General features: G+C 42.2%; 1 protein-coding gene across 3 annotated transcripts in view; it reads right to left on the bottom strand.

Moving 5' to 3' along the window:
* ETV1 (ETS variant transcription factor 1) overlaps positions 1-26,580 on the bottom strand; it is a 62,130-nt gene that overhangs the window by 8,482 nt on the left and 27,068 nt on the right. For all 3 annotated transcript variants that reach the window (XM_077268073.1, XM_077268074.1, XM_077268075.1), the window contains 3 exons: positions 15,335-15,464; positions 11,748-11,936; positions 6,853-7,100 (listed from right to left, as the gene is read on the bottom strand). In XM_077268073.1, the coding sequence (XP_077124188.1) occupies positions 6,853-7,100; positions 11,748-11,936; positions 15,335-15,464 (567 nt within the window). The remainder of the gene's footprint in view (positions 1-6,852; positions 7,101-11,747; positions 11,937-15,334; positions 15,465-26,580) is intronic.

Genomic DNA, 26,580 nt, shown 5'->3' with positions numbered 1-26,580 from the left:
AGACATTTATGCACCAAAATAGCATTATTTCCTATTTATTTGAATGGGTATAAATAAAAATGCTGTAAAAATGCTGAAAGAATTGACATGCTGTAGATTTGAAACCGCTTGAAATCTTTAAGGAAAAAATTAAGCATTGTGTGCATGAGGTTTAAAAATCTCATTCACTTTGCTGTTACAGTAAAACGCTGCTTTTTTTTTCACAGCAAAAATGCAATGTGTGAACAAGCACTTGAGTGCAAACTTATACTAAAAGGATCCCCTAGACATTGGCTGCTATTAATTTTTCCTATTGCTCAGACTGATCGGTGTGATCTATGGGGAACGTTGACAATAACTGTACAATTTTCCTGCAGTGCCCCCGCAGGAGAAATAAAGTATTACATATTTTTTTTTTTATAAAATCAATGGGCTGTCCATGTAATACATAGCAAATCTCTTTTATCATCCCATAAAAATTAACTTATGAAAAGTTTTCATGTTTCACCTCTCAGTGTAATCCATGGAGAAATTAACTAATAAGTGCACAATTTCCCCATAGCGCCACCACAGGCAAAATGTGGTATTACACAATTTTTATTTAAATCATTGGGTTAGTTGTAAGAAAACATGGGCAAGTCTTTGATTTAAAAAAAAAGGAATGGACTAATATGATATTTTGGACTTAGGGGGTCTTCTAATACCAAGGCAATATCATGTTTTTAAAAAAAAATAAATAAATAAATCCCAGAATCCTCCAGAGTCTCTCGAAAGGTCTAACTGTTAATTTGTGACTCTAAGAGCGGGTCAGGGCCTAATCAAATTGCAGAAACATTTCTAAAGTGATTATTCAATCAAATGACTAACATGGTTAATTAGGAGCCATAAACATTGCTCTGAGGTTCATCAAAGTAATGACTTGCTCAGAAAAATAGTAGCTAATTAAATTGCCGGCTGCTTCCATTTCTACCTTATCTAATAACCAGTCACATCAATGAAATTTAGCATTTACAGTTTCAAACTGTACGAAATGTTGATACAAAACACAGAACTATTTGCACCGGTTAAACAGGGTGAGTTCAAAGCAAACAATTAGAAAACGCTGAAGACTAATTGTATCTCGCTCCCTGATTAAGACATGACTAAAGCGAAATAAATGTAATTCCATGAGACCATCTCGGCTCCAACTCTTCATCGGATGGAAAAAAAAAACAGATTAGCGTGAATAGACTTCATCACATATTTTATAGTCAGCAGATAATGTGATTATCCAGGACTGTGCATAAGCAAAGCAGAGCCTGGCTTAAAGGGGAGCCATCGTCACAATGACCTATTGCTAAATTCAGGATTTTTATCTATCTATCCATCCATCGAGGAAAAATGGAACAGTACCATGGGGAAAGCAGTGGGTGCAAGGACTCCCAAACAATTGTCCCGTTATAATGTAAATAATTGTCCAAAAGTGTTGGCACCCTTGAAGTTGTTCCAGAAAATGAAGTATTTCTCCCAGAAAGTTATTGAAGATACACGTTTTGTAATACACATGTTTAATTCCTTTGTGTGTATTGTAACACCACAAAAAAACACAAAGAAAAGAAAGTGGACATAATTTCACACAAAACCACAAAAATGGTCCTTGGCACCTTTCAAAAACTGTGGGTAAATAAATTTGTTTCAAGCATGTGATGCTCGTTCACACTCACCTGTGGCAAGTAACAGGTGTGGGTAATATGAAAATCACACCTGAAACCAGAATAATGGAGAGACGTTGACTTAATCTTTGAATTGTGTGTCTGTGTGTGCCACACTAAGCATGGAGAACAGAAAGAGGAGAAGAGAACTGTCTGAGGACTTGAGAAACAAAATTGTTTAAAAATATGAACAATCTCAAGATTACAAATCCATCTCTAGCTTGATATTCCTTTGCCCATGGTGTGCGACATAAATCGAGAAGTTTACAACCCATGCCACTGTAGCTAATCTCTGTGGACGGGGACAGCAAAGACAAATTGATGAAAGGTTGCAGGATAGTCCGGATGGTGGATAAGCAGCCCCAATCAAGTTCCAAAGAAAGTCAAGCTGAACTGCATGCTCAGGGTGCATCAGTGTCAGTGTGAACTATCCAGCAACATTTGAATTAAATGAAACTCTATGGTAGGAGATCCAGGAGGACCCCGATGCTGACAAACTTAAAAAAGCTACAATGCAGTTTGCCAAAATGTATGCAAGTAAGCCAAAATCCTTTTGTGAAAGCATCTTCTGGACAGATGAAACCAAAATAGAGCTTTTTGGTAAAGCACATCATTCTACTGTTTACCAAAACGGAATGAGGTCTACAAAGAAAAAAACACTGTACCTACAGTCAAATATGGTGGAAGTTCAAAGATGTTTTTGGGTTGTTTCGCTGCCTCTGACACTGGGAGCCTTGACTATGACCAAGGCATCATAAAATCTGAAGATTACCAAAGGTTGGTAATGTAGCGCCCAGTGTCAGAAAAGCTGGGTTTGTGTCCTAGGTCATTGGTCTTCCAGCAGGAAACTGACCACAAACATGCCTCAAGAAGCCCCCAGAAATGAATGGAAACAAAGCACTGGAGAGTTCTGAAATGGCAGCAATGGAATTAAGTCCCATTGATCACGTGTGGAGGGATATTACAATTGCTGTTGGGAGAAGGTGCCTTCAAATGGAGCAAAAGAAGAGTTGCCCAAAATTTCGGTTGAGAGGTTTAAGAAGCTTGTTGGTAGTTATAGAACAGACTGATTGCAGTTATTTATTCCACAGGGTATGTAACCAAAAATTAAATGGAGGGTGCCAACAATTTTGTACGGCACATTATTGGGGTTTTGTGTGAAATTATGTCCAATTTCCAATACACAAAGGAAATACACAATGTGTATAACAAAACGTGTAACTGCAATAATTTTCTGGGAGAAATACTTCACTTTCTGAAACAATTTCAATGATGCCAACACTTTCAGTCATGGCTATATTTATAAATATTTTAATATATGTTAAAAAATGAAATCTTCCAATTTGTACACTGGAAAATTAGTCCACGTCCTACGCTCAATGCATCCTTAGGAACGGAGGCCGCCGCTTGCACCGCTGAGAGCCGGGGGCCGTCGGAAGGTAAGTATATCCATATTTTTTTATTTTTATTCTTTTTTTTTTGTTGTTTGTTTTTTTTTTTTTAACATGAATATGGATCCCAGGGCCTGAAGGAGAGTCTCCACTCCTCGAGACCCTGGGAACCATCCAGGATCGCTCTCTGCACACGCTGTACCCAGCGTATAAGACGACCCCCGACTTTTGAGACGATTTTCAGGGGTTAAAAAGTTGTCTTATACGCCGGAAAATACGGTAATTATATTGAAGCATCTAATGAGTGTGTGCAAAGGTCATTGTGAAGGGAGAGTAAAAGGAGAAGCTGCAATATGGCCTATTGTGATTGGTGGATTCTGTGTTATCAGCTGTGTATGGCGGTGTTACCTGTCCTTGTAATCCTGCCTCTGGTGACAATGAGCCTGCTGAAAAGGCTTATGAGCATGTGAAAGTCTAAAGCAGCCACAGTTTAAAAAATAAATTACATCATCATATTTATTTTTAATAAATAACATGATGATGATGATGATATCATATAAAATTCTAAAGAAAAGAAATGCATAAAATAAGCAAACAATTAAAAAAACAACAACAAAAAAAAAGCAGAAAAATAAGTCAAAATTAAACACAAAGTGGTAGAATACAATACAATTAAACTTCGCTGGCGTTGTGTTTGCATCTTTTCAAAAGATATTGAATAAAAACAATTATTATGAGATACTTGAAAATGAAAAGCGCGTTGCTGGAGGAGACTTGCCAAGAAACTAATTAAGGCAAAATGAAAGCAAGTACATGAAGTTACGAAAATAAAAACAAGCCTGCGCTTCATAACGTTAAGGTCAAATTATGCGCACTTTTCATGAAGAGCGTTTCCCTGCAAAAAGTATTTACACAGGGAAGCGATCCACTGCAGCCGATAAATGCGGAAAACAGCAACCAACGCAGAAGAGGGAAAAAAAAACAACATCTAGATGATTCTTTGCCTAAAGTCATTTACCAGGGTCATAAAAAGTAAGCCATTTTCTTTTAGAAAGAGCGCTTAGAATAGAATATAGGGAGTAGAACATGTTCGTCAGAAGTAAACCCTCAATCTTTGCCTATCTAGATTGGCCCATTAAAATGATTATCTGGAAACATAAATAAATAAAATAAGTTATGCTTCCATTACCAGTCCCCGCCAAGCCCATTCCAATGCTTCCTAAATTCTTTGCTGAACTCTGTACTTCCTGCTCAGGAACGAGTGACCCCTGCAGCCAATCACTGGCTATAGTGGTGATGAGTTGGTCACCAATGCAGCGATCCCATGTCCGTCTGTGACAGTGCAGGTAGTACGGAGACCAGCCTCGGAAGTGGGAGCAGTGGAGATCAGTAACAGATCGGTTTGGGTTTGGTATGGTCACTATGACTTATTTTTTCCTTTCTGTAGAATTAATAAAAAGTTGTTAGTTTCCAGAAAATCCTTTTAATTAATGTTGATATACTTGTGTCCATGTCTACCTCCCCCACCCAATTAAAGGAGATTTCCATAGATTTCCAACATAGATATCTGCAAGCATCATTTAGATGAATGGCTCGGTCACAGAGATTTCTGCATGTGTGCTAGGTTTCCCACAATACTGGCAAGGCAGGAAAAAAAAAAGAAAGAGAAAAAGTTGAATGGAATTCACAACAGAGTATTTCTTTCTTAATCTTTCACAGTTGAGAACACAGCTCTCTACATCTGTGTATATCCGGGACACACGGAGCCCATAAAGTAGAGTCATATAACATATTGGCACAGTCAGCGAGCATTAATCATGGCTGGAAGTTATCTGGCAAGCAGAACAGCTGATGGAACTTTAAACCTTCCAGCTCAAGATTATTGAACGACTCCCGAGATTTTTTTTTTTCTTTTTTAGCCCACGACCTCTCGTCGTCGACTTTATGAATGAAGCTCTGAGCTATACAAAGACCATTCATGTAAGACAGCGCTTACAAAAGGCAGCCCCCCTGGAGATCAATCAGTCATGGCTAAAACCTATGTGATTGGTTTAAGACCATCTCCAGAACTTCCATTACGGATTTAAAAGGCAGCCTGCGTTCCCGTGACCCCTCCTAATGCATAGAGGAAATCCAGACTGCGCAATTCTCAAATCAAATAACCAGACAGTAGCACTTACTGTAACTCTTGATCTCAATGATACGTGTTTATTAAGCAAAGCTTGAGCAACTGAGTCAGTATTTTTTTTATTTTATTTATTTATTTATTTTTTTCAGTGTGGCCTTTGTACATGCTGAGTAATTTTGCTCATAAGCTTATTTTTCCTCCAAATTAATCAAATTTGCCTCGGCTTTGCAAAAGTATTCGGATTCACCAAAATCCAATTTTGTTGCTATTTGCTTTAGACTAAATAAATTCAGTGAAATGTCAGTTGGAATCTTTTTTTTTTTCTGGATTATAGGTTGCCAGGAAGAGGAGTTTAAAAAACAAAAATTCTGACGATATTCACCGCTCCTTAGCCCTTCTTTTTCCTGTCCCACCGTCTTTGCTCCTAAAATTGGTTCTTCCATCATCTGTCCTTACTCTCGGCCTTCGGTAATTTTCGACTAGGTCTTTTATTCAATAGGGCCTACACCATCATACGGGACGTGATGTATGTCAATAATGTGCTGCGCACAGCATGTGGTAAGGTGTAGCGCTCCTCAAAAATGACCGCTTGAAGTATAACAAACATTAATGACGACATGAGGCTTAGTGAATGGAAGATGGGACAAAAGTGGCCAGAGGCCCATAACAAGGACAGTACATAGAAGACAGAAAACATGGCTTCTTTTTCCCCAGATGGCACGCCAGTCCAAAGATCGAGTCCGGTATTACAACTCAACTAAATTAAGGTAAACCAGGCTCAGCATCAATATTAAACACCACCTGAAAATAGGACTCATGCTGATTTTTTAAGAAATCAGACATGTTTTGCTAACACAGGTGGAAAATAATTTAGCCTTGAGATAAAGCCTTTTCGGGAAATGACTGGTTCCCAAGCCTCAATGTCAATCCAGCTTTAAACGTAGCATACATTTGGCCAAATACGGTACTATTTTTTTTTTTCAAAAAAGTTTAGATAGAGAACTTTCTTAAACTGTTAGACGAACGGTCATGTCTCCACCAGAGAAGTCAACTCGATGGTGGGAGATGCATCAGGAAGACCAATAGTCAGATCATCTAGTCAACTGCTTGACCCCTGAATTAAATCCTTCAAATGAGAGTTGTAGGAGAGGCTTTGTGCATGGTTGGGTTACGTATAAATGTAGACATCCAGCTACCGTGCTCACTTTTAAACTTCTGGTGGGAAATGTGGTTGCACTTGTTACTGGAGGCAATATTTTTGACAAGATAGATATGAAAAATCTACACTTTCACATTCCCTATGAACGCTCATCTTAGCATTCTACAGACTTTGCCACAATGGCCTGATAAGTGCTTTGAAGAAGATTTTAAGGTTATGATACTTGGGTTTTGGTTAGGTCCTTATTTATTATACACAACTCCTCCACCCCCAGATACAACGAATCACATCATTTTATCTTGGAGATGTTCCCGCCTTGGGACAGGCTGGTCCATCATTCTGTAATACCCATCTAATATTAATTTTACCAAAATGTTATCAGAAAATGCATAATAGGATGGACTGGCCAACCAGAGGATAACTCAATATCTTAAGCGTTGTCAAAACTAAGAACTTCAACAAAAAGTGGACAATAAGCAAAAAAAATACAACATGGATATTTACCTGAGTCGTAAGCAAAATCTCTAGGTTCCTGCTTAATCATAAGAGGAGGAGGGAAGTTCTGGTTGGGGGCATTGCCCACCATAGTGCTGTGTTCATACACCGGATCATGATATTCTTGCTTAAATCCTTGAGGAGGGAACTGGATGCTTGGCTCAGACATTTGTCGTTGGTAGACAGGTCGGCCTTCCCTTGGCAACGTAGGAAGCGGTGGAAACGAATTGCACGGTTCTGAGAGCTGCCGACGAAACCTGGTTTGGAAAAATAAGAGAATAGAAACTAATTATTAAAAAATTACAAAAATTAAAACTAACTTAGAAACAGGTCTACAAATTTTCGTTTAGCCGGCATTCAATTCATGTACTGTTTTTTTCAGCCTCTTCAGAGCACAGTATCTAAGAGTTTGGTCACCTTTATTGGGGTAGGTCTATCAAGCTTCAATATACAGTATATGGTTTTAGGATATTGACCACAAAGAGCTAATACTAGGTTTTGTGGGTGTTCTTGTGGCCAAAAGGGCAGGCCTCAAAAGGTCTTGCAGAAGACCACCTAATTATTGGATGAAATGCTTTGGGCACAAAAGGAAGGAGAAGGCTTCCAAATCATTGCATATGTTTATGATTTTTACAGATCTCCATTAGACTAAAGTTGGCCAAGCGCACCCATAGTCTTTCTGGTATTGGGACCTCCCGAGCATCCTCCAACCCAACCAGGAGTCTGGCAGCATCTCTCTCTCTCTCGAAAATACAAGTTTTTTTAAAGGAGTTTCGCCAACAGCTATTCGATGTGTATGTGTTATGATCCGGTGACCTTGGAGCCGCATGAGACTTTCTCAGGAGTAGGTGGAACCTGTACTGACCGCAAAACCTGAACTAACACCGCAACTAGAAGTAGCCGTGGTGTGTGCCTAACACATCCTAGACACCTCGACACAGCCGGAGGACTAAATACCCCTATAGATGGAAATGGGAATTCTATCTTGCCTCAGAGCAGAACCCCAAAGGATAGGCAGCCCCCCACAAATATTGACTGTGAGTATTAGAGGAAAGACACACAGGCAGAAATCAGGATTTAGCAAAAGAGGCCACGCTAGCTAAATAGGAAAGGATAGGACAGAATACTAAGCGGTCAGTATTAAAACCCTAAAAATATCCACAGCAGATAATACAAAAATTCCACCATCTAACTAAAGACATGGAATGTATATCTGCATCTCCTAAGAATCCAACTTGACTGAAATATCCAAACACAGTCTAAGCTGGACAAGAAAACACAATGAATAGCACTGAATTGTAAAGCACACAGCATGTGTGCTGTAGAAACAAAAACCAGACACTTATCTTTGTTGATTTGGCAGCAGGGCAGGAGGAACCAGACAGAGATGCAAAACCTCCAAGAACAATGGACAACTGGCAAGGGCTAATGAATCCTGCACACCTAAATACCCCAGTCAGAGCTGCAATCAGCAGGGACACCTGCCCAGGATTGCAACCCAGGGACAACTGTATTACCACCAACAACCACCGGAGGGAACCCAAGAGCAGAATTCACCACAGTATGACAGCCTTTAGGGCTTGTTTCCACTTGCGAGAAACACGTCCGTGTCTCGCATGTGGAAACCAAGCTCTGGCGCCGGCACTCCAGAGCGGAGCGTGCGGCCACATAGGAACACATGGAGCTGCACGCTCCGCTCCAAAGTGCCGGCGCCAGAGCATGGTTTCCACATGCGAGGTACGGACGTGTTTCTCGCAAGTGGAAACAAGCCCCTATTCTGTATTCTGCCACAAGCTGGATTAAAGAGTCTGTAGGGGCCTCCCAAATGTCACTCAATGGAAGAAATCCAAGTACCGAGGATCGGACAGGCTTGGTTTTAACATATTCAATCCCATCGTTCTGTTAAGAGATGAAGCCTCGCCTCGAATTGGCTGGTCTTCTTGACCTGTAAATTGGGGGAGTGGATTGGAGAAAATAATCGTTTGCGCATCTTAAGAGCTTGGTTTGGGCCACTAGCCTTCCAAAGAAATTGAAACTATGATTCTTTATTTCAGTCTTTGGATCCTTGTTGCCTAGAAAAAGTTTGGGATTAGCTATGTGGGTCCAAAAGGGCAATAGGATCAAACAATAGGATCGTGAGATTTTTGTTTTAGGTTTGGCTCTCCCAGCATACGTTTTCTCCTGCATAATGCTTGGATGCCATACCTGGCTTTTGTTTTTATGTGTGTGCCGTTCTACCCTACCCAGTGTTAGACAAAAACTAAGCAAAGTCATGAAACATGAAGGTACATAACATTTTTTTTTAAAGTTTCACCTGTAAAATGATTAAAAAAAAAACACACACATAAAAGCAATTAGCCCATATTTTTGGCTCCGCTATTGCCAGCTCCGGAGACACTCCTTAAATTCTAAATCCAATTTTTTATTAGTTATTATAAAACAAATCCATTTTTTTCTTTTATGTAAAAGGAAGGAATGAAACTATAGAGGAACTGCAGCCAAAGGTTAATTGTGTGATTGTATTTTAAAGGTGCAATGTGAGATAATCAAAGTGATTCCTCAGCGCTATTCATTGAAGGTCACAAGCGGAAGGTGGATTTATGGACGGGGATAAGAGGCTGCAACAAATCAAGAGATCAGGAGCGATGTTATGTTTTTTTTTTTCTACGGGCTTGACATCGGCATGAGCCGCATCCAGCCAAGGTGATTCAAAACCATTAGTGAACGGCATAGTTGCATTTTACTCCACGATAGGAACATTTGCAATGCAAAACCAATATACAAAAAAGATGTGGAATTTCCATGCTTGTGTAAGAATATAGGGATAGGGAATCACCAATGAGAGCCCGGGTTTGTATACAGAGAGCTCAGTTTACTTTACTGGGTTATGATTGCTAAAACAACTCCGTTCATGAATATACGCAAAAAAGTGTCTTTGCTCGATCCCACCAACATGTATCTGATGGAGTAAAGTCCTCCATTAAGGATCAAAACAAATTACACAGTAGAGTGCGTCTACAAAGAGCGTCTACTCTCTCTGGAGGACCCAGCAATGCTGGAATAGATTAATTTCAGTGGACACCATGTAATGCCTCATTTCACCAGCGGTGGTGCTGCAGAGGAATTACACGATTGCTACGAGGTTCTTGAGCAGATTGCAGCACATCGCTTGGGGACACAATGTAATGAGCTTATTTTTTAGGCCCATCCTATTAAAGAAGTGCAGCAAACTTCCATTTTCTTCCCTAGTCTTTCATTTCAATATGTTATTTTGCGACTCATTGGTGCTCACCTTGACCTCCTCCAACTTATAACCAACTCCTAGAAGACAACCCCTTTAAGTCACTGTCTTCATACAAGTCGCTTAAAATTCTTTTCAGCTGAGATCACCGGGCAGTGACCTGAAGGGGCTGTCTCATGAACGCCACCTTTTTCATATACCCTATTAATTTATTAGATTATGTATCTGTGGCACCCCAGGAGTTCGGGTATACACAGTAGTGCTGCCTTCCTCTCGGGGAAGGTAGTGCTATGCCTGGAGACAAGTGAGATTCCTTTTGGCAGGTTAGCACACACACAACACCTTCCAAATCCAGGCCAGAAGGGGGAGCTCAAAACCCTGTTTTACGGCAGCTTCTCTGGATAAAGATCCTGGTTTTTAGGAGGAGCGAGTTAGTCGGTCCCAGGAGACCAGTGAGGTTAGTCTGGGAGAGACATTGAGGTAGAAGGAAGTCTGGAACTGAGGGCAGACAGAGAGGCCTGGCAGCCACGAGGGAGCTGTAGCCTCTGGAAGGAGGAAGACCTGAGGGGTTGAATGTGGAGGAGCCGGAAGGGAAGGAGCAAAGGAGAGAAACAGGGCTCAGAGGGGAACTGTGACCGGGCACCCTCAGAGCCGAAGCGCAGTACTGAGTACCGGGAGCCTGAGGCCTTAGTGGAACTGTACGACACTTGGCAGAACCAGAGGGCTCAGAGCTTTATGTATTGGCCCACACCATGCCTGACACGCAGCAGCACCTAGGAGCCCGGGGCATGATAGAGTCCCTGTAAAAAGGCTCAATCTGCCCGTCATGCAGGTACCTGTCTCAGGACAGGGGGAATAGAGGACTCTGCAGGAAGCTTCAAGGCAGCAGGGACTTCACTTTAGCAAGCGCTAGTTGGAAAGGCTCACAGACCTCTACCGGAGCAAAGGAACCCTCCATTGCCTCTGGGCTGGTCGGGCCATACCATCATCCTGGTACCCTGGACTGTGGCCTGCCAACTACAGTAAACCAGGTAAAGACTTATAACTTGTGTCCTTTACTCATTTACCACCAACCTTCATCACCACCATACACCTTAGGACCCCTAGGACCCCAATTCACCTGTGGGAAGTGTATCATCAGTGCAGCAATAACATCCCCCAGAGGACCCCTTTAATGCAGCGTCGGTCCCACTATTGACCAAACACCACAGATGGCGTCACGACAGACTTATAAACATTGTTTTCCCTTAAAAGACCGTCCCCCTTTAATTGAGTTCCCAGGCCACGGACCGGGTCGCAGCCACCATGACATCCCCTTTAAGACCGGACCCGGTACCGAGTACCCCGCTGCCCTGGTGGGCGGCTCATATCATAGAGCCAGAACAATATTGTTCTATGAGAAGTTTCTGTTCTAGTGGACTCGAAGCTTCTTTGCACTCTTTATGTATGGCTGCCTTATAATACTACCAATCTCATGTCATGGCCGCGGGAAGGGAAATGACCGGCAGGCCAAGGCTTCTATGTCAAAAGCAGCTGCCAGTGGAGGGACCCAAAGGAATCAGCCTTTAGCAGCAATGGAAATAGTCCCTTTAAGAACCTTAGAGACTCTCACAATTCTTGAATGGTAAAGTCGGTGCTCTCTGCGAGCCAAACAGTGACTTACCTATGGTCCATTGTGTAGGTGCTGTCTGGGATCGGCTGGGATGGTGGAAGATGTGTAGGAAAAAGACGTTCTGCTTTAGGATTCTGTGCTGTGTTCGGTGATGCATGATGTAGTGGGGACACTGGAGTGCTTGATGGGGTTGGGGGGTTAGAGGGCCTCATTCCAACTTGTGGTTTCTGATCATAGGCACTAGAAAGGAAATATAGATCCACAATTATTTACTTAAAATGAATATCAGTTCTTTCTACGAACATGTAACATAGGAAACTGAAAGCATGTAGTGATGGGCGAGCGTGCTCGGCACTGCTCCTTACTCGATTGAGAGAGAAGAGAGATCAGAGAGATCAGAGAGAGAAGAGAGAGAAGAGAGATAAGAGAGAGAAGAGAGATCAAAGTTCGAAGAGATCAAAGAGAGAGGAGAGAGATCAAAGAGAGAAGAGGAAGAAGAGAGAAGAGAGATCAAAGTTCGAAGAGATCAAAGAGAGAGGAGAGAGATCAAAAAGAGAAGAGGAAGAAGAGAGAAGAGAGATCGAGAGGGAAGAGAGATCGAGAGGGAAGAGAGATCGAGAGGGAAGAGAGATCGAGAGGGAAGAGAGATCGAGAGGGAAGAGAGATCGAGAGGGAAGAGAGATCGAGAGGGAAGAGAGATCGAGAGGGAAGAGAGATCGAGAGGGAAGAGAGATCGAGAGAGAAAAAAAGAGAGAGAAGAGACATCAGAGAGAGAGAAGAGAGATCGACAGAGAAGAGAGATCGAGAGAGAAGAGACATCGAGAGAGAAGAGACATCGAGAGAGAAGAGACATCGAGAGAGAAGAGAGATCGAGAGAGAAGAGACATCAGAGAGAAGAGACATCAGAGAGAAGAGAGATTTTTTCCACTAAAATGAAACTGTCCTCTTGAAAAATGCTTGAGTTTCACAATCACTTCCATTATGCTTGCTACTTGAGGAGAACCAAAATACCAAAATGTGCAGGTAATAAAAGGACTCATCAGTAATAACTGCTATATGTACAACTTTTGGATATTTTTATGTTTTCTAAAGCTTAAGACAAACGCAGCCACGGTTGCAGCTTCTACAGGAGTTAGAGCTCAGCTTTCTCTATCTTCAGATGGAATCCACATATTGCTAATCTGAATTCTAGCCAATATGGTGGTAAGAACTCGACTAAGAGGAGTCTTCACTCAGAAAATCTGCCATCCGATGCATTGATATGGGAGATGGAGTGATTTGCCTTTATATAACTAGGCTTACCATTAAAAGGATTGTATTTAAAAAAAAAATGTCCAGAATTAGAAATACATGGCTGCTTTCTTCCAAAAAACAGTCCCACCCTTGTTTAGAGCTTGTGAGTGATATTGCAGCTCACTTTAATCAAGTAGAGTGGCAATACCATACTTAACCTGTAGAAGGCTGGCTTTTTTTTATCCTGGACAAACCCTTTAAGAGAACATATATCAAATCCTAAAGCTCTGGTTGAATTGATGAAGAAGACCTTTTTTTATTTAGAGTGGTAATGTAGCAAAAAACCTGTCTCTAGCACTGAAGAACCCAGCAAGTCCTTACATTTTCATATGAGATCAATGCAATACCTCATTTCACCTGTAGAGGCACTGCATGAAAACGGAACTCGCCCACAGATTACAGAAGATTGATAGTTGACCCGATGATAAGACACCTTGGGGATCAGCATCAACAAAAAAGAAAAAGTTCTGGGACAGTTGGTTGACAAGAGGATGGGTCCAACTCAAAAACTAAACTTTTCCAGGGATTTTTACTTTTGGAAGAAGGGAGAATGAAGCGACCTTTCCAGGCTACAATGTAACAGATGTCCTTGCTACATTAGACATATTTACATAGAAGCTGAAGGAGAATCATGTGATCGCCTATGTCGCCTACCTACGAGTCACAATACACTCACCGCCGGACGAGCGCAGCAATGTAAATCACTTTAAAAGCCTGTCTCGTCTATGCTAAACAAAAATGCATTACAGTAAGGGAAAAAAAAAAGCAAAGGTTAAAAAGCTGCGTGTAAACACTTCTGCTGAAAAGCATTATTTTTCATCTACAGGGATCGTAGAGCCAAGAGGCCCCAAAACAGCCCCATAAATTACATAAGTGCCATCTACACAGACCCGTAAATTACAAAGGTGTCTTAATATTTTTAGACGCTGATTGTAAATTCATCTTCTTTAGTGGACTCAAGAAACAGAAGTCTGCGCCTTCATTAAAGATTTTTAAAAATATATTACTTATTTTAATTTTTCGTCAAACTTTTTTTAAATAGATCTCTGCACACACAGTTTGCAGAAGTCAAAAAGTCAAACCCCGAGAGGTTGCATATTTGTCAATAATTTTATATAATATAACCAGATTTTTAGCGCTGTCCCATATTGGCACATGTATAAAGCGAATCCCACTCAACTGCATTGTCTATTGGAGTCAAGGGAAGCCTGAAATCCACCATCAGTCTCAGCCTACATTTTAAGCAAACTGACAGTGTCCGGGGGGTTGCACATTTATCATTTATTTACTAAAATGTTTGGTGATTTTGAGATCTGCCACATTAGTCCTGTTCATCATTGACTTGGACTTGGCTGCATGGTCTAATGGAGTCAAAAGGTAGTCAAAAAATTGATCATCTATCTCATTATGGACTGAGAAGGAATCTCCTATATTTTATACTGCAAACCGGCTCCTTCTGATAAGTCAATGATAGAAATGAGCAAATAGATTCAAAGTGGATCAAAATTGATACAAATCTGCCCTCCAAAATTTGGATTCAATAGAATCCAATTTTTTTTCCGATCCAATGGTCTTTAAGATTGGGTAAAATGGCAGCCAGATTATTTTATGGAGCCATGATGTTGCATAAGGTCTGGTCAGTGCCGGAGGCAGAGAAGAGTTTAGAGAGTGAGGAGAAGCTCGCAAAATGGAGAGAGAGGGAGTCAGCGGAGGACAGTCCGGGGAGATACCGTGGTGGTACAGGTGGTCGGAAAGGTGACATATATTTTTATTGTTTTTGTAAACGACTTTTGCCAGCAATCAGTGAACATTTGTATTTATCTACTAAAATTTGAGTAAATTTGCAAATTAGATTTTCGGCAGATTCGATCAATTCAAGCAACTTAGCATAAACACAAACCCAATAGAAGTCTGTGAATAAGGAGATGACAAGAAACAAAGCCACCTGTAAAACGAAAATTAGAAAAATATCCATGGGAATAGACTGTGACTTCTAAGAATCTTACAAAAAAAAAGCAAATATTTAATATAGAATATTAAAATTGCTAGTTTTATAGGGATGGGCACCACAGTTGGTTCCCAGAGTTTTTAGGAGATTTCAACTACAATTGGTTCTTATAGCAGGACCCAGCACTACAACTTGTACATAATATTTAATAATACGATGCTAAATATTATATAAGGGTGGAGTCTGCATATATTAAAATTTGAGGAAGGTCGATGGTGGAAAAACGATCAGAGAACGTCGAAAGGTCCTTCCAAAGTTTCCCGCTTTCATCGAACATCCCAGACACGTCAAACTAACCAGATTTCTCGGCCATCTGTCTCCAGAATCGAGCGCTTACCTGACATTGTACAGGCACTTTTCTCCATAGCTGAACTTAAATGGCTGTTCTTGACCACAGGCGGTGTTCAGGTCAGAGCAGGGGCTGTGCGGTTCTTTCTTAATTTTTAAAGGGACACCGTGAAAAGCCACTAGGAGAGAAGAATCGTTAACAATTAAAACATTGTCCTGACCGGTAGCTAGAAGTTATATGTGCTGGAATATTATCAGACGAATATATACACACATACAAAAAATAATAGGTGGACATAGAAATACACACTTAAATGTTTGACTATTCCAGAAGACAGGTGTGAAATAGATATATCGATACATACACACATATATTATATATACACATACACGTACCACACCTATCCTAGGATATTCACTGTTTCACAACAGATTTCCTTTTCAACTTTGTTGTATAGACTGGGACAGAATTGGCACAGTCATCTCATTATCAGTAGAAAGCAAGCATTTTAACAATCTGGAAGCCTAAATAAATACTAGGGGATAAGGTTCTGTGTGCAGATCCCCTGTCACTCCCTGATCTCTAGGGAAGAGTAGTACTTATGTTTTCAAAGAAATTGTGTCTAGGTAGACACAGCCAAGTGCACGGATCGATACAGACAATATAAGGATACGAGTGCATCCAATATGGCAGAGTCTACATGGGGGGTACAAAAGGCTACACAGGGAACACGCAGCAGAAACAATGGAGGGTGAGTTGGGGAAGAACCAGCTGAGCCAGTCCGGGGAAAGAACCGGCCGAGCCAGTGCGAGGGAAGAACCGGCCGAGCCAGTGCGAGGGAAGAACCGGCTGAGCCAGAGCGGGGGAAGAACCGGCCGAGCCAGTGCGAGGGGGCATACGGCAGAGCCTGCGTGGAGGAGACTCTGCCAAATGCATGGATCGATACAGACAATATAAGGATATGAGTTTATCCAATATGACAGAGTCTGCATGGGGGGGCACAAAAGCCTGCACAGGGAACAAGCAGCATAATAAACAATTTAGCATGAGTTGGGGAAGAACCTGCCGAGTCAGTGCGCCGGGAAAGAACCGGCCAAGCCAGTGCGGGGGAAGAACCGGCAGAGCCAGTGCGGGGGAAGAACCGGCAGAGCCAATGCGGGGGAAGAACCGGCAGTGCCAGTGCGGGGGAAGAACCGGCAGAGCCAGTGCGGGGGAAGAACCGGCAGAGCCAGTGCGGGGGAAGAACCGGCAGTGCCAGTGCGGGGGAAGAACCGGCAGAGCCAGTGCGGGGGAAGAACCGGCAGAGCCAGTGCGGGGGAAGAACCGGCAGAGCCAGTGCGGGGGAAGAACCGGCAGAGCCTGTGCGGGGGAAGAACCGGCAGAGCCTTGCGGGGGGGGCACGCGGCAAAGCCTGCGCAGGGCAGTCACTGAACCTGCGTGGGGGGGGCACAAGCCTGCGCAGATGGAGGTACGCAGCAGAGCCTGCACAGGGGGGGGTCACACGACAGTGCCTGTGCAGGGAGCATATGACAGAACAAATGGAACCTATGTGGGAGAAGAACCTCTGTAGGGTCACCCAGAGGAGCATACAAAGTCTGTGATGGGGTACATTGATTCTCCATTAATTTTATACTAATTTAACACCATATGGTGCTGTTTGCAGAGTTATGTGTCATATACAAGTATACTAATACTTCTAAGGGCAGGAGTGTGCATGGTGATATGGGCTGAACAAGGCCAAAAAAAAAAAGGTTAAAAAAAAAAAAAAAAACACTGTGGAAAATTTTTGTAGGTTTTAACACTCAAAAAGTCTGATAAAAAACTTTTTGTAACAAAAAAGATAAAATCATAATAAAAATATAATGATAATTGGCAGACAAACTCCTGTGCTCAAAAAGAAAAAAAAAAAGAGAAAAATAAATATTATAAAAATAATGAGATATAAAATGGAAGTAAATATGTATAAATCGGGGTATATACAAGTTATTGTTCTTAGAAAGCGATTCCAAGAAGGCGGACTGATCCTTTATAGGATACGATGTCTGAACCGAGCAGTACATGACTTTCTTTCACCATGTGCTCAATTCAATATCAATTAAGATTATCCACCATTCATATGCATTTAGTCAATTCTGCCAGTGTGGTCAGTGAATAGCAAAGAGGACGATTAGATTATTTCATTTCCTGTGGCAAGAATTCCCATATGGATTATACAGCGCTAATTGTTCAATATGAAAACTCGATCTGGGTTTTGTTGTTTTTTTTTTTTTTTCCTTTTTGCAATACTATGCAGCTTTTATACTTGTTTTTTTTTAGTGAAAAGAGATATTCATGTGATTTAACATTGATGAAAGATCGCCTACATTAAAAGTTATAATATATGACAAATGCAATGGATTCATCAGATAAGAAAAAAAACAATTGGACAATTATTTCAGTGTAGTTTTGAAAAAAAAAATGATGTCATAAAAATGTAATAAAAATACCATAAAATTATATAAAAACAACTTATGAATTGCAAGAGTTTTTCATATAATTTTTACTGGAGGTTTTTTTTTGTTACATTTTGGCCATTTTTATTCTGCGTTCTTCAGGCCAAAATCGGACAAAGAAAAATGTAAAAAAAAAAGTTAAAGCGAGAGAATAGCGCTCTGGGAAGGACACAAAAGACCCCGCCAAGACCCTACAAACTGGAAAACTTTTGTATGAAATTAATTTATAATGTCCATAAAATGTTATGAAACCTGCCCTCCCCCCCAAAAAAAAAAAACCAGCATTAAAATGTCACAAAAAGAGTAGTTCCTTTACATGCAATCATTATGTTTTTAATAATACTAATACGACTGATATATAAAATATTTCAATAAAAAATAAAATCATAAAATAAGAAAAAAAAAAATAAAAAAAAAATAATAAAAAAAAAAAAAAATTTATATATTTATATATATATATATATATATATATATATATATATATATATATATATAAATAAAATAATGTTCTTGTATGATAAAGGAAGAGCTGCTAATGAATGTTCATTTCTCATGTCCCTGCCAGCTCTAAATGTTGACATGGAAGAAAAAAGGCAAAATATGTAGGCGGTTTATTTGATTTGATTTTCTAGCCAAAAAAAATTGGAAATAAAAAAAAAAAAAAAAAATAATAATAAAAAGGATGTTTTGTATAAATCTCTATATATTAAAAAAGCCTCTGCATCTGCTATTCGGCTTTCTTCCAGCTTACTGGCATTTTCACAAATAAAAAAAAAAAAAAAAAAAAAAGCTGCGTTCTCATTTTGTGCTTCTTGCTTTACCTTCCCACATGGAGCTGGTGCATGTAAAAGCCTGTTAAGTACTAAATTATTCCTTATCAAATCACCATCATCTGGAGTCATGATCAACACTAATTAAATTAGACTCGCTGAACACGGCTCCAGCCTGCTGCCTGCTATATACATTTTGCTTCTATGCCATAAGGAGTATTTAAAAAAAAAAAAAAATCACTTTAATGTTTATGGACTATGCTGCATCGTCTAAAGTTTGGAGATTGTGAAGCACTCAGCCCGGGATACTACAGTAACGTCTCATCTCACATGCTGAGTCAGGATTAAGTGATGCTGAAATGACTTCTATTATGTCAATCCTGCAGATTCAAGATCGACACAGTCCAGATATCCAGGAGACAAAAAAATAAAAATTGCTTCTTGGGATTTTACCGTTAAAAAGGGACAGTTTGGGCAATATTTTTGGAAAGTATCAACAGAGAATCTCTGTAATGTTCCAGTCTCGCCTCAAGAGTCAATGATTTGGACAAGTTTGGGTTAAGGATTAATGATATCCCTGAAGGAAAGCTCCAGGTAAAACAGATGTGGTGTTATATGCCTAGTGCTGAACCTCAGGGGCGGGTCAAGACAGCACGGAAGCTCGGGGCTTAGCACTATTGCTTTGCAGCTCTGGGGTCGAAATCCTGTCAAGGACGACATCTGCAAGGAGTCTGTATGTTCTCCTTCTGATGGCAAGGATTTTCCTTTGGGTACTCTGGATTTTTCCTGAAAAAGAACAAGATCTGCAAGGAGTTTGTACTGTATGTATTTCTCCGGATTCTCCAATATCATCCCAAACTTTAAAGACAGTGAGAAGGAATTTAGATTGTGAGCCCCAATGGGGACAGTGATGATGATGCTTGTGGGATTACTGGACCTACATAAACAAGAATAAATAATGAGAACCCGCCCCCGAGGATCTGTACTAGGCAGAACTCCCTCAGAATCCTGAGTCATGAGTAAATCTTAATATTAATTCTCTATTTGACAAAAACATTACATTTTTCAAATGCCTAAAGAGTTTGCTTTTTAAAATGAAAATTTTTTTGCAGCCTACTGATTGGCCGGTGCCTAGTTAGGTGCACATTCCATCAGGAGATGCCTCAAAGCACTTTTTCTTTCCCATTTTTAAGCAATTTTTCAGATAATTTTTAAAGCAGACTCACTCCCAAAAACTGTCCTTGTTCCCATACCCAAATACTCACATTTCCACCGCCGCTTCCTTCATCTACTTGATCTATATCGGCACTGAGGCTAAACCGGAGGCCAATGATTGGCCTCATGTGGTCACATGGGGGAAGGGGGCGGAGCAAGTCATCATGAGCGGTGTTCCCATCCCAGGTGACCACATCGGACCAATCAGACCTCAGAAGGAAGAATGGAAGCCTGGAGAGCTGTAGCGGTGACGCAAGAGCAGGATTCCTTCCCACTCATCAAAAGAATAAAAAATGTATGCAAATTGAATCCCTTCCAAAAAAAACAAAAACAAAAAAACAACATTTAGATTCCAGCAAATTTGAATTTTTAAGGAGAAAAATAAAATGTTCTTTTCTTCTTTATTTTGCATTTCTTTCTTTCCCCGTTTTTAAACAATAGCATTTTTTACGTCGGAAGGCCAGAAGGTGTAAAACATAAAATAACTATGATTTTACTTTATGGTACCATAAAACTTTGCAGCACAACACTTTACGGCGAAACCCGCTTATCTAATAATTGGCTTAGCGATAACCGACGTGCATATAACGTAGCACTTGGTCAAATTCCAGATTAAAGGGGACGACCCGCGTATAGAAAAGCACAATGGTGTCGCAAGCTTCTTTTTTTCTCTTCAAGCTGTCTTCCTGTACAAGAAAACAAGACTGAAAGCACTTGACATATATCAGAGGCTTTCTCAGATTGTCTTCCAGTACATTTACCTCTGCCAAACCGGTGCCCTTCCCCCACGCCAAAATCCATTACTGAAAGGCCTAATCTCAGCTATCAGCATAGAGTGCCTTTTATGGAGCCATTAAACCATTTTTCTTGTTTACCCCGTGCCCGAAGATAGATGGGAATTATGTCTGTGACAAATCTAGCGATAACATGTCTAAACTGCTATTAAAAAACATACACTAAAATAAAAAAATATATTAAATTTAAAAAAAATACAGGATTAAACCTCGCTTAACAAGTCTGATATACTAATAAGTGTTGAGAAGAAAACAATAAAAATGGACAATTTTAATAATCGCTCTATTGGGTGAAGATTCCGATTCAAGTTTGTTCTGTTTCCGATTGTTCCGGTAAGAACCATTTATTATATTATTATATAGAGGGTTGGGCGGCTTTAACGACCTCCACTTGGGTTTCATGGATAGCACTCCTACCTGGGATAGTCTGCGGGGCTGGGCACATGTCCAACTTTGATCTCAGACCAAGTGGTCCGCGAAAAATATGGGAGACGTCCAATTTTGATCAAAATTGGCAGTGCAAGTCTGTGGGTTCATGAAAAAAAATAAAATAAAATTGGATCACATCCAAGTTGGGTCCAATTTTCACGGACTTTCAAAATTAGGAAAAAGTGGAGAAACGTATTTTTTTCTCTCCATGTACGAGAAAAACTGACAACACTTGGACCAAACTTTGATCCAAATAATTGATCTATTTTTCTCAAAAATACCGACATCTGGATAAACCTTTAGGTAAAGCACACACAGAGTTTTGGGCAAAGTGAAGCTTAAAATTTTTTTTTTAAAAAGAGCCTTGAAGTAGGTCTTCTATTACAAAAACTATTTGCTATTCATAGGTTAAAGCATTTTGAGCAATTTTTTCCCACTTTGGGTTTTAAAATCCTTTAAAAGGAAGAGCATGTCACGTCTTTGACGCGGTCCCTGATGGAATCTGTTCCAGTCTAGGCACTGGCCAATAAAAAAAATAAGAATCTTCCAAAATGCATCAAAAATGCTACAGGAAACTAAAAAATTCTAAAATTCAGAAAAAAAGGAGCTTTTCCTGGAGTCATTTTCACATTAAAAACTCATTTTTGAAAGCCTCACAAAAAAAAACCCACCATGACCTTATATTGATTTTTACGGATGCTCATCACATCCAAGAAATGTATAGGAGGTGGCCTGCCAATGGAAAAAAAACAGTAACGAGTCTAGTCCTCAGTTATTTTGTCATCATACCATGCTGAAAACTGTTTTTTGGGACCAGGCTCTTGGCAGTTTTTTGGGACCGGGCTCTTGACTGTTTCTTGGGACCAGGCTCTTGACTGTTTCTTGGGACCAGGCTCTTGACTGTTTCTTGGGACCGGGCTCTTGACTGTTTCTTGGGACCAGGCTCTTGACTGTTTCTTGGGACCAGGCTCTTGACTGTTTCTTGGGACCAGGCTCTTGACTGTTTCTTGGGACCAGGCTCTTGACTGTTTCTTGGGACCAGGCTCTTGACTGTTTTTTGGGACCAGGCTCTTGACATCCCATGTAGGGGACAGGGCGTATCGGCTAAAACATCTCACTGGAAATTTAAAAGTTTTAAGATCCCTCCAAACCCCCCAAAAAAACCAACATGTACTATATGGTTAAGCCAAAGGGGTAATCTCTCTTTGTGCCAACTAGTAGGTGGGGTTGTGGGGTAAGTCTGAAGCAGAGGATTCCCTCAATGCTATCCATACGTCCTAAATGGTGTCCACTGGAGAATACTGGTTTATCAATGTCTTTGGCAGCAGGAAACACCAACTAATATCACTGAGATTAAATATCAAGGTCACACGATGGCTCAGGGTTAGACACGACTTAGACAAATTTTGTAAGAATCATCCAATTTTTTATGCATTTCTTATGTATGAAGCACTCACAATGTAAACCATGAACACGCTCGTCAGTCCCTGTTTTATGTGCAGGAAGACAGTTAATCTCTCAGTGGGTTTTCCAAGTAAAGGACGAAACAGCAATTCGGACAGTTTAAAAAAAGTTACAACTGGCACCAAATCCAAAGCCGAAAATCAACTTTTTGTTGTGACCGGGAACGTATTATCCAGAGGGAAGAAACTTCCACCTCCAGTTCCTCCCAGGAAATAAACTTCAACATGGATGGTATGGTGGCTCAGTGGTTAGTGGAGCGCCCCCACACCGCCGCAGGGCCGAGGGGTACCCGGAGCCGGGTCTCTGGGTCTCAGTCCTGGAGTTGTCACGGTGGCTAGACCCGGTCCGTGGCCCTGTCTGTCAGTGGGGGACGTCCGGTGCAGTAAGTGGTGTTGTAACGGTGCAGTTGTGGGGTGCAGGTCGCGGTAAATAACGAGGACACCAGGTTGCAGTCTCTTTACCTCTTTACTGGAGATCTCTGAGTCCTCAGTCCAGAATACGGTTCACCAAGCTGCGCAAGTCCGGCCGGTCCAATGGCACCTCCAGAGTTCTCTTCACAGGTGGAAATCGGTGCCTTCCTTCTTAGCGCTATGTGTTGTAGTCCTTCCCTGCTGTGCTTACGGAAAGTACCCCACAACTGTTGTGTCTGTTTCTTAAGTTCCCTCACAACTCGATTAAATGATGTTCTTCTAATCGTCCGTCCCTTCCTGATGTTACAGTTAGAACGGCACCCGTTTGTCGGGTAGGCTTGGAGTTCTTCCGGGACCCTAGAGACGCCCCTCTCCCGCAATTGCCTCCCAAGACTTCATAGGTGATATGTGTTAGACAGCCCGCCTTAAACTGACTGTCCTGCCGCTGTTTAGAGTATTGCTTGAAGCTGAATGTTATAATACTCCCTCGGCGTTCCGGCCACCGGTAGTGCGCCTCAGTAGGGTGTTGCTCCGGTCTTACAGCACGACCCCTACTGGAATTCTCCTATCGCTTGATCTCGTTTCTCACTCAGCACAATCTATCTCGCTTCTAGTCCTTTCTTGGGCCCCGCCGCTTCCCGGAGCTGGCGCGGACCCGTTACGTTCTTTCCAATGCCAAGCCTCTGTCAGGATCCCACCCCTGACAGAGACCCTACTGTCTCTTCCTCCACAACACCCTCTGCCACTAGGTGTTGCTTCGTCCAATCCAGTCAGCTTTCTGATCTAACTTCCTGCCTGACCCCCAGTTTACCCACTATGGTGGGGAGTGGCCTAATGAATAGAACCCTTAGCTCCCCCCGGAGGCCCGGCTGTGAAATGTATTGGTGTCTGTGATACCTGATCAGATGAACTCCTTCAGTGCCATCGGACGCACCATGGCTCCCCATAGTGGCGGAGCCACAGTACTGCAACGACCAGGACTCTGGGGCGCTGCACTCCCCCCTGGTTAAACACAGTACTCCGGGACTGGGAAGAAAACAACAATACAAGTTAGCAAAAAGACATACAATTTTGTTGAGTGCAATGACAATAAGTATACTTGAAAAGGCTTCCCTTTATGGGAGGTAAGGACACTTGAACGTTACAAACATGGCAAAAATATCATAGCAACATGCTATAATTAACTTTTCTTACCCAACCGGGTATTCTACTAAGTGCAAACATTATTAACCAATAATTTAACTTTGCCTTTAAGGATATACACTCTTAGTCCGCTAAAGACCTTCCTATAATCACATTACAAGGTATTTTTAACTTTTTCATTCTCCTACTTTGGATCTGCAGGACCGCCTGTCCTATCGGCACCAGACCTACTGCCTCTCCTTTCTGTTACAGGACCGCCCCGTTCAGCCAGGGCCTACTGCCTTTTCAACTACTATACACAGTATAGAACATAACTTTTCTTTCAGTTTGAGAACACTGAGCCGGCTCTACTTGGCTCCTATAAGGACTCACCCACTAACCCTTACGGGTTCACTTTCTGTCCTTAGTAACACATTACTAACTTTCGATGGGGAACGCAGGGTTTACCTTCTATCCCCCCCCCTTTTCTTATCAACATTATCAACTATCTTCTTTTCACAACATTAAACTTTCTCATTACTTCCTTTTTTTTTTTTTTTTTTTCTTTCAGAGAACATTATCAGCATTCCTTTACAATTAACTAATGGCATACATATAACTTTTACATGTAAATATTATCATCATTTTCTTCCATTGACATTATTGCTACCGATCTTAAAGCAATATCACCATTTACGTGCAACAAATGAACATCCCCTTTAAGAGGGGACCAAATCTCTGTGAGGTAGCACATCTTCTCAAGCCACCAGTCCATACTCATCAAAGGTTCCAGTGCGGTATCTTCGCAAAGAGTCCTTGTTTAAGTAAAACCAGTAGGGAGCGCCTTTAAGAAGGTGCAAACTATATACAGGAAGTTTGTATCATGCACTGTTCATGATTACGGCAGTCCTTATAACATTGTGGAACAAAAAAGCAAAAATGAAAGTGAAAGCAAAAATAAAAAGCAATAGGGATCCCGGGTAAACAAAGGGATCCCTTTAAGAGTTAACCCAGGACGGGTTTTAGCAGCAAAATAGCAAGGAAATAAACAGTTAACTATTTACAGTTTCAGGTTTCCGAGGCTTAGTTGGACGGCTTCCAGGGCTGCACCTGGCACTTAACCCTTCTTGGCCTGGGCAAAGTGAGGTCCAGGGTTACACCCAGTGCTGGACAAACGCCGTTAATCCGTCTTTCATGTACGATTAAATCATGCGCAGCGATGGAGGTCTGCGCAGCTTGAGTATGGGCATCTGCTGCAGCAGAGGTAGCGGCTGCTGCAAGATCAGTCACTGGAACGGAGTCAGCAGCTGTGGCACTAGCAGTCACTGGAGTGGTGTCGGTCGTCAGGGCAGGGTGGCTCTTCCTACCTGCTTCAGATGCGGTTCCTCCGGTGCCGGTCTGCTCCGTCTCCGCTGGGGTCTGGAACGCTGGCTGCGGGGCCTTGTGCTGCGACGCTGTCATCTCTGCTTGCAGCACCTCGCTTTCCGGCAGGGCCTTGCTTTCTGGCTTCGGAGCGCTGGAACTTCTTTCTTGCTCCAGACCAGACGAGGCTGCCGACAGACGTCTGGCGAGGCTCCCGATGATGGTCTTCTTCCACCCGGCCTCAGTGCTCAGCTGCATCCGCCGGGGTTGATGGATCAGCCCGTCCGCTCCGGTCTGCAGGAGGTCAGCGTCAACTGTGGAGGCCTGGCTGCGGTGCCTCTCCGGGTAGCTGGGGGAGTCCTCGGCTCCGACCCCACGCTCCGGCTCCGGGCGGCTGGCCATGGCGGCCTGCATGTTGCTCGCTCCTTCTTCCTGGTCCTTTTCCCGCTCTCTTCTTCGTGGGCGGTTTCGTTTTCGTTGTCTCTGCCCACCATTAAGGATCAGGAGGCGGATCTCGGCTGCTGACGGACACGTCCTCAAGGGGCCGAGATATTTAGACTGGGCGGCCATTGTCTTTCGCGCTCTTCAGCTTGTTCACGCCCACTTCCACGCCCTTCTTCTTCTCCTGCGCTCTCCTTAGCGCTGTAATGGCGGCGGTTTTGGCGGGAACTTCTGGCGGCAAGTGGCAACACACAGTCCTTGTAATAAAGCACAGTCCAAGCACGATAAATCACAGTTCCAAGGCACACATGACCTGATTCTTCAGGCTTAAGTAGATCCTGTTCGTGACGCCAAGGTTTGGAGCGCCCCCACACCGCCGCAGGGCCGAGGGGTACCCGGAGCCGGGCCTCTGGGTCTCAGTCCTGGAGTTGTCACGGTGGCTAGACCCGGTCCGTGGCCCTGTCTGTCAGTGGGGGACGTCCGGTGCAGTAAGTGGTGTTGTAACGGTGCAGTTGTGGGGTGCAGGTCGCGGTAAATAACGAGGACACCAGGTTGCAGTCTCTTTACCTCTTTACTGGAGATCTCTGAGTCCTCAGTCCAGAATACGGTTCACCAAGCTGCGCAAGTCCGGCCGGTCCAATGGCACCTCCAGAGTTCTCTTCACAGGTGGAAATCGGTGCCTTCCTTCTTAGCGCTATGTGTTGTAGTCCTTCCCTGCTGTGCTTACGGAAAGTACCCCACAACTGTTGTGTCTGTTTCTTAAGTTCCCTCACAACTCGATTAAATGATGTTCTT

Source organism: Ranitomeya variabilis, chromosome 6 (assembly GCF_051348905.1).
Source record: "Ranitomeya variabilis isolate aRanVar5 chromosome 6, aRanVar5.hap1, whole genome shotgun sequence".
Classification (NCBI taxonomy): Eukaryota; Metazoa; Chordata; class Amphibia; order Anura; family Dendrobatidae; genus Ranitomeya; species Ranitomeya variabilis.
The sequence above is the reverse complement of the archived record's forward strand: the minus strand, read 5'-3'. Positions and strand labels throughout refer to the sequence as shown.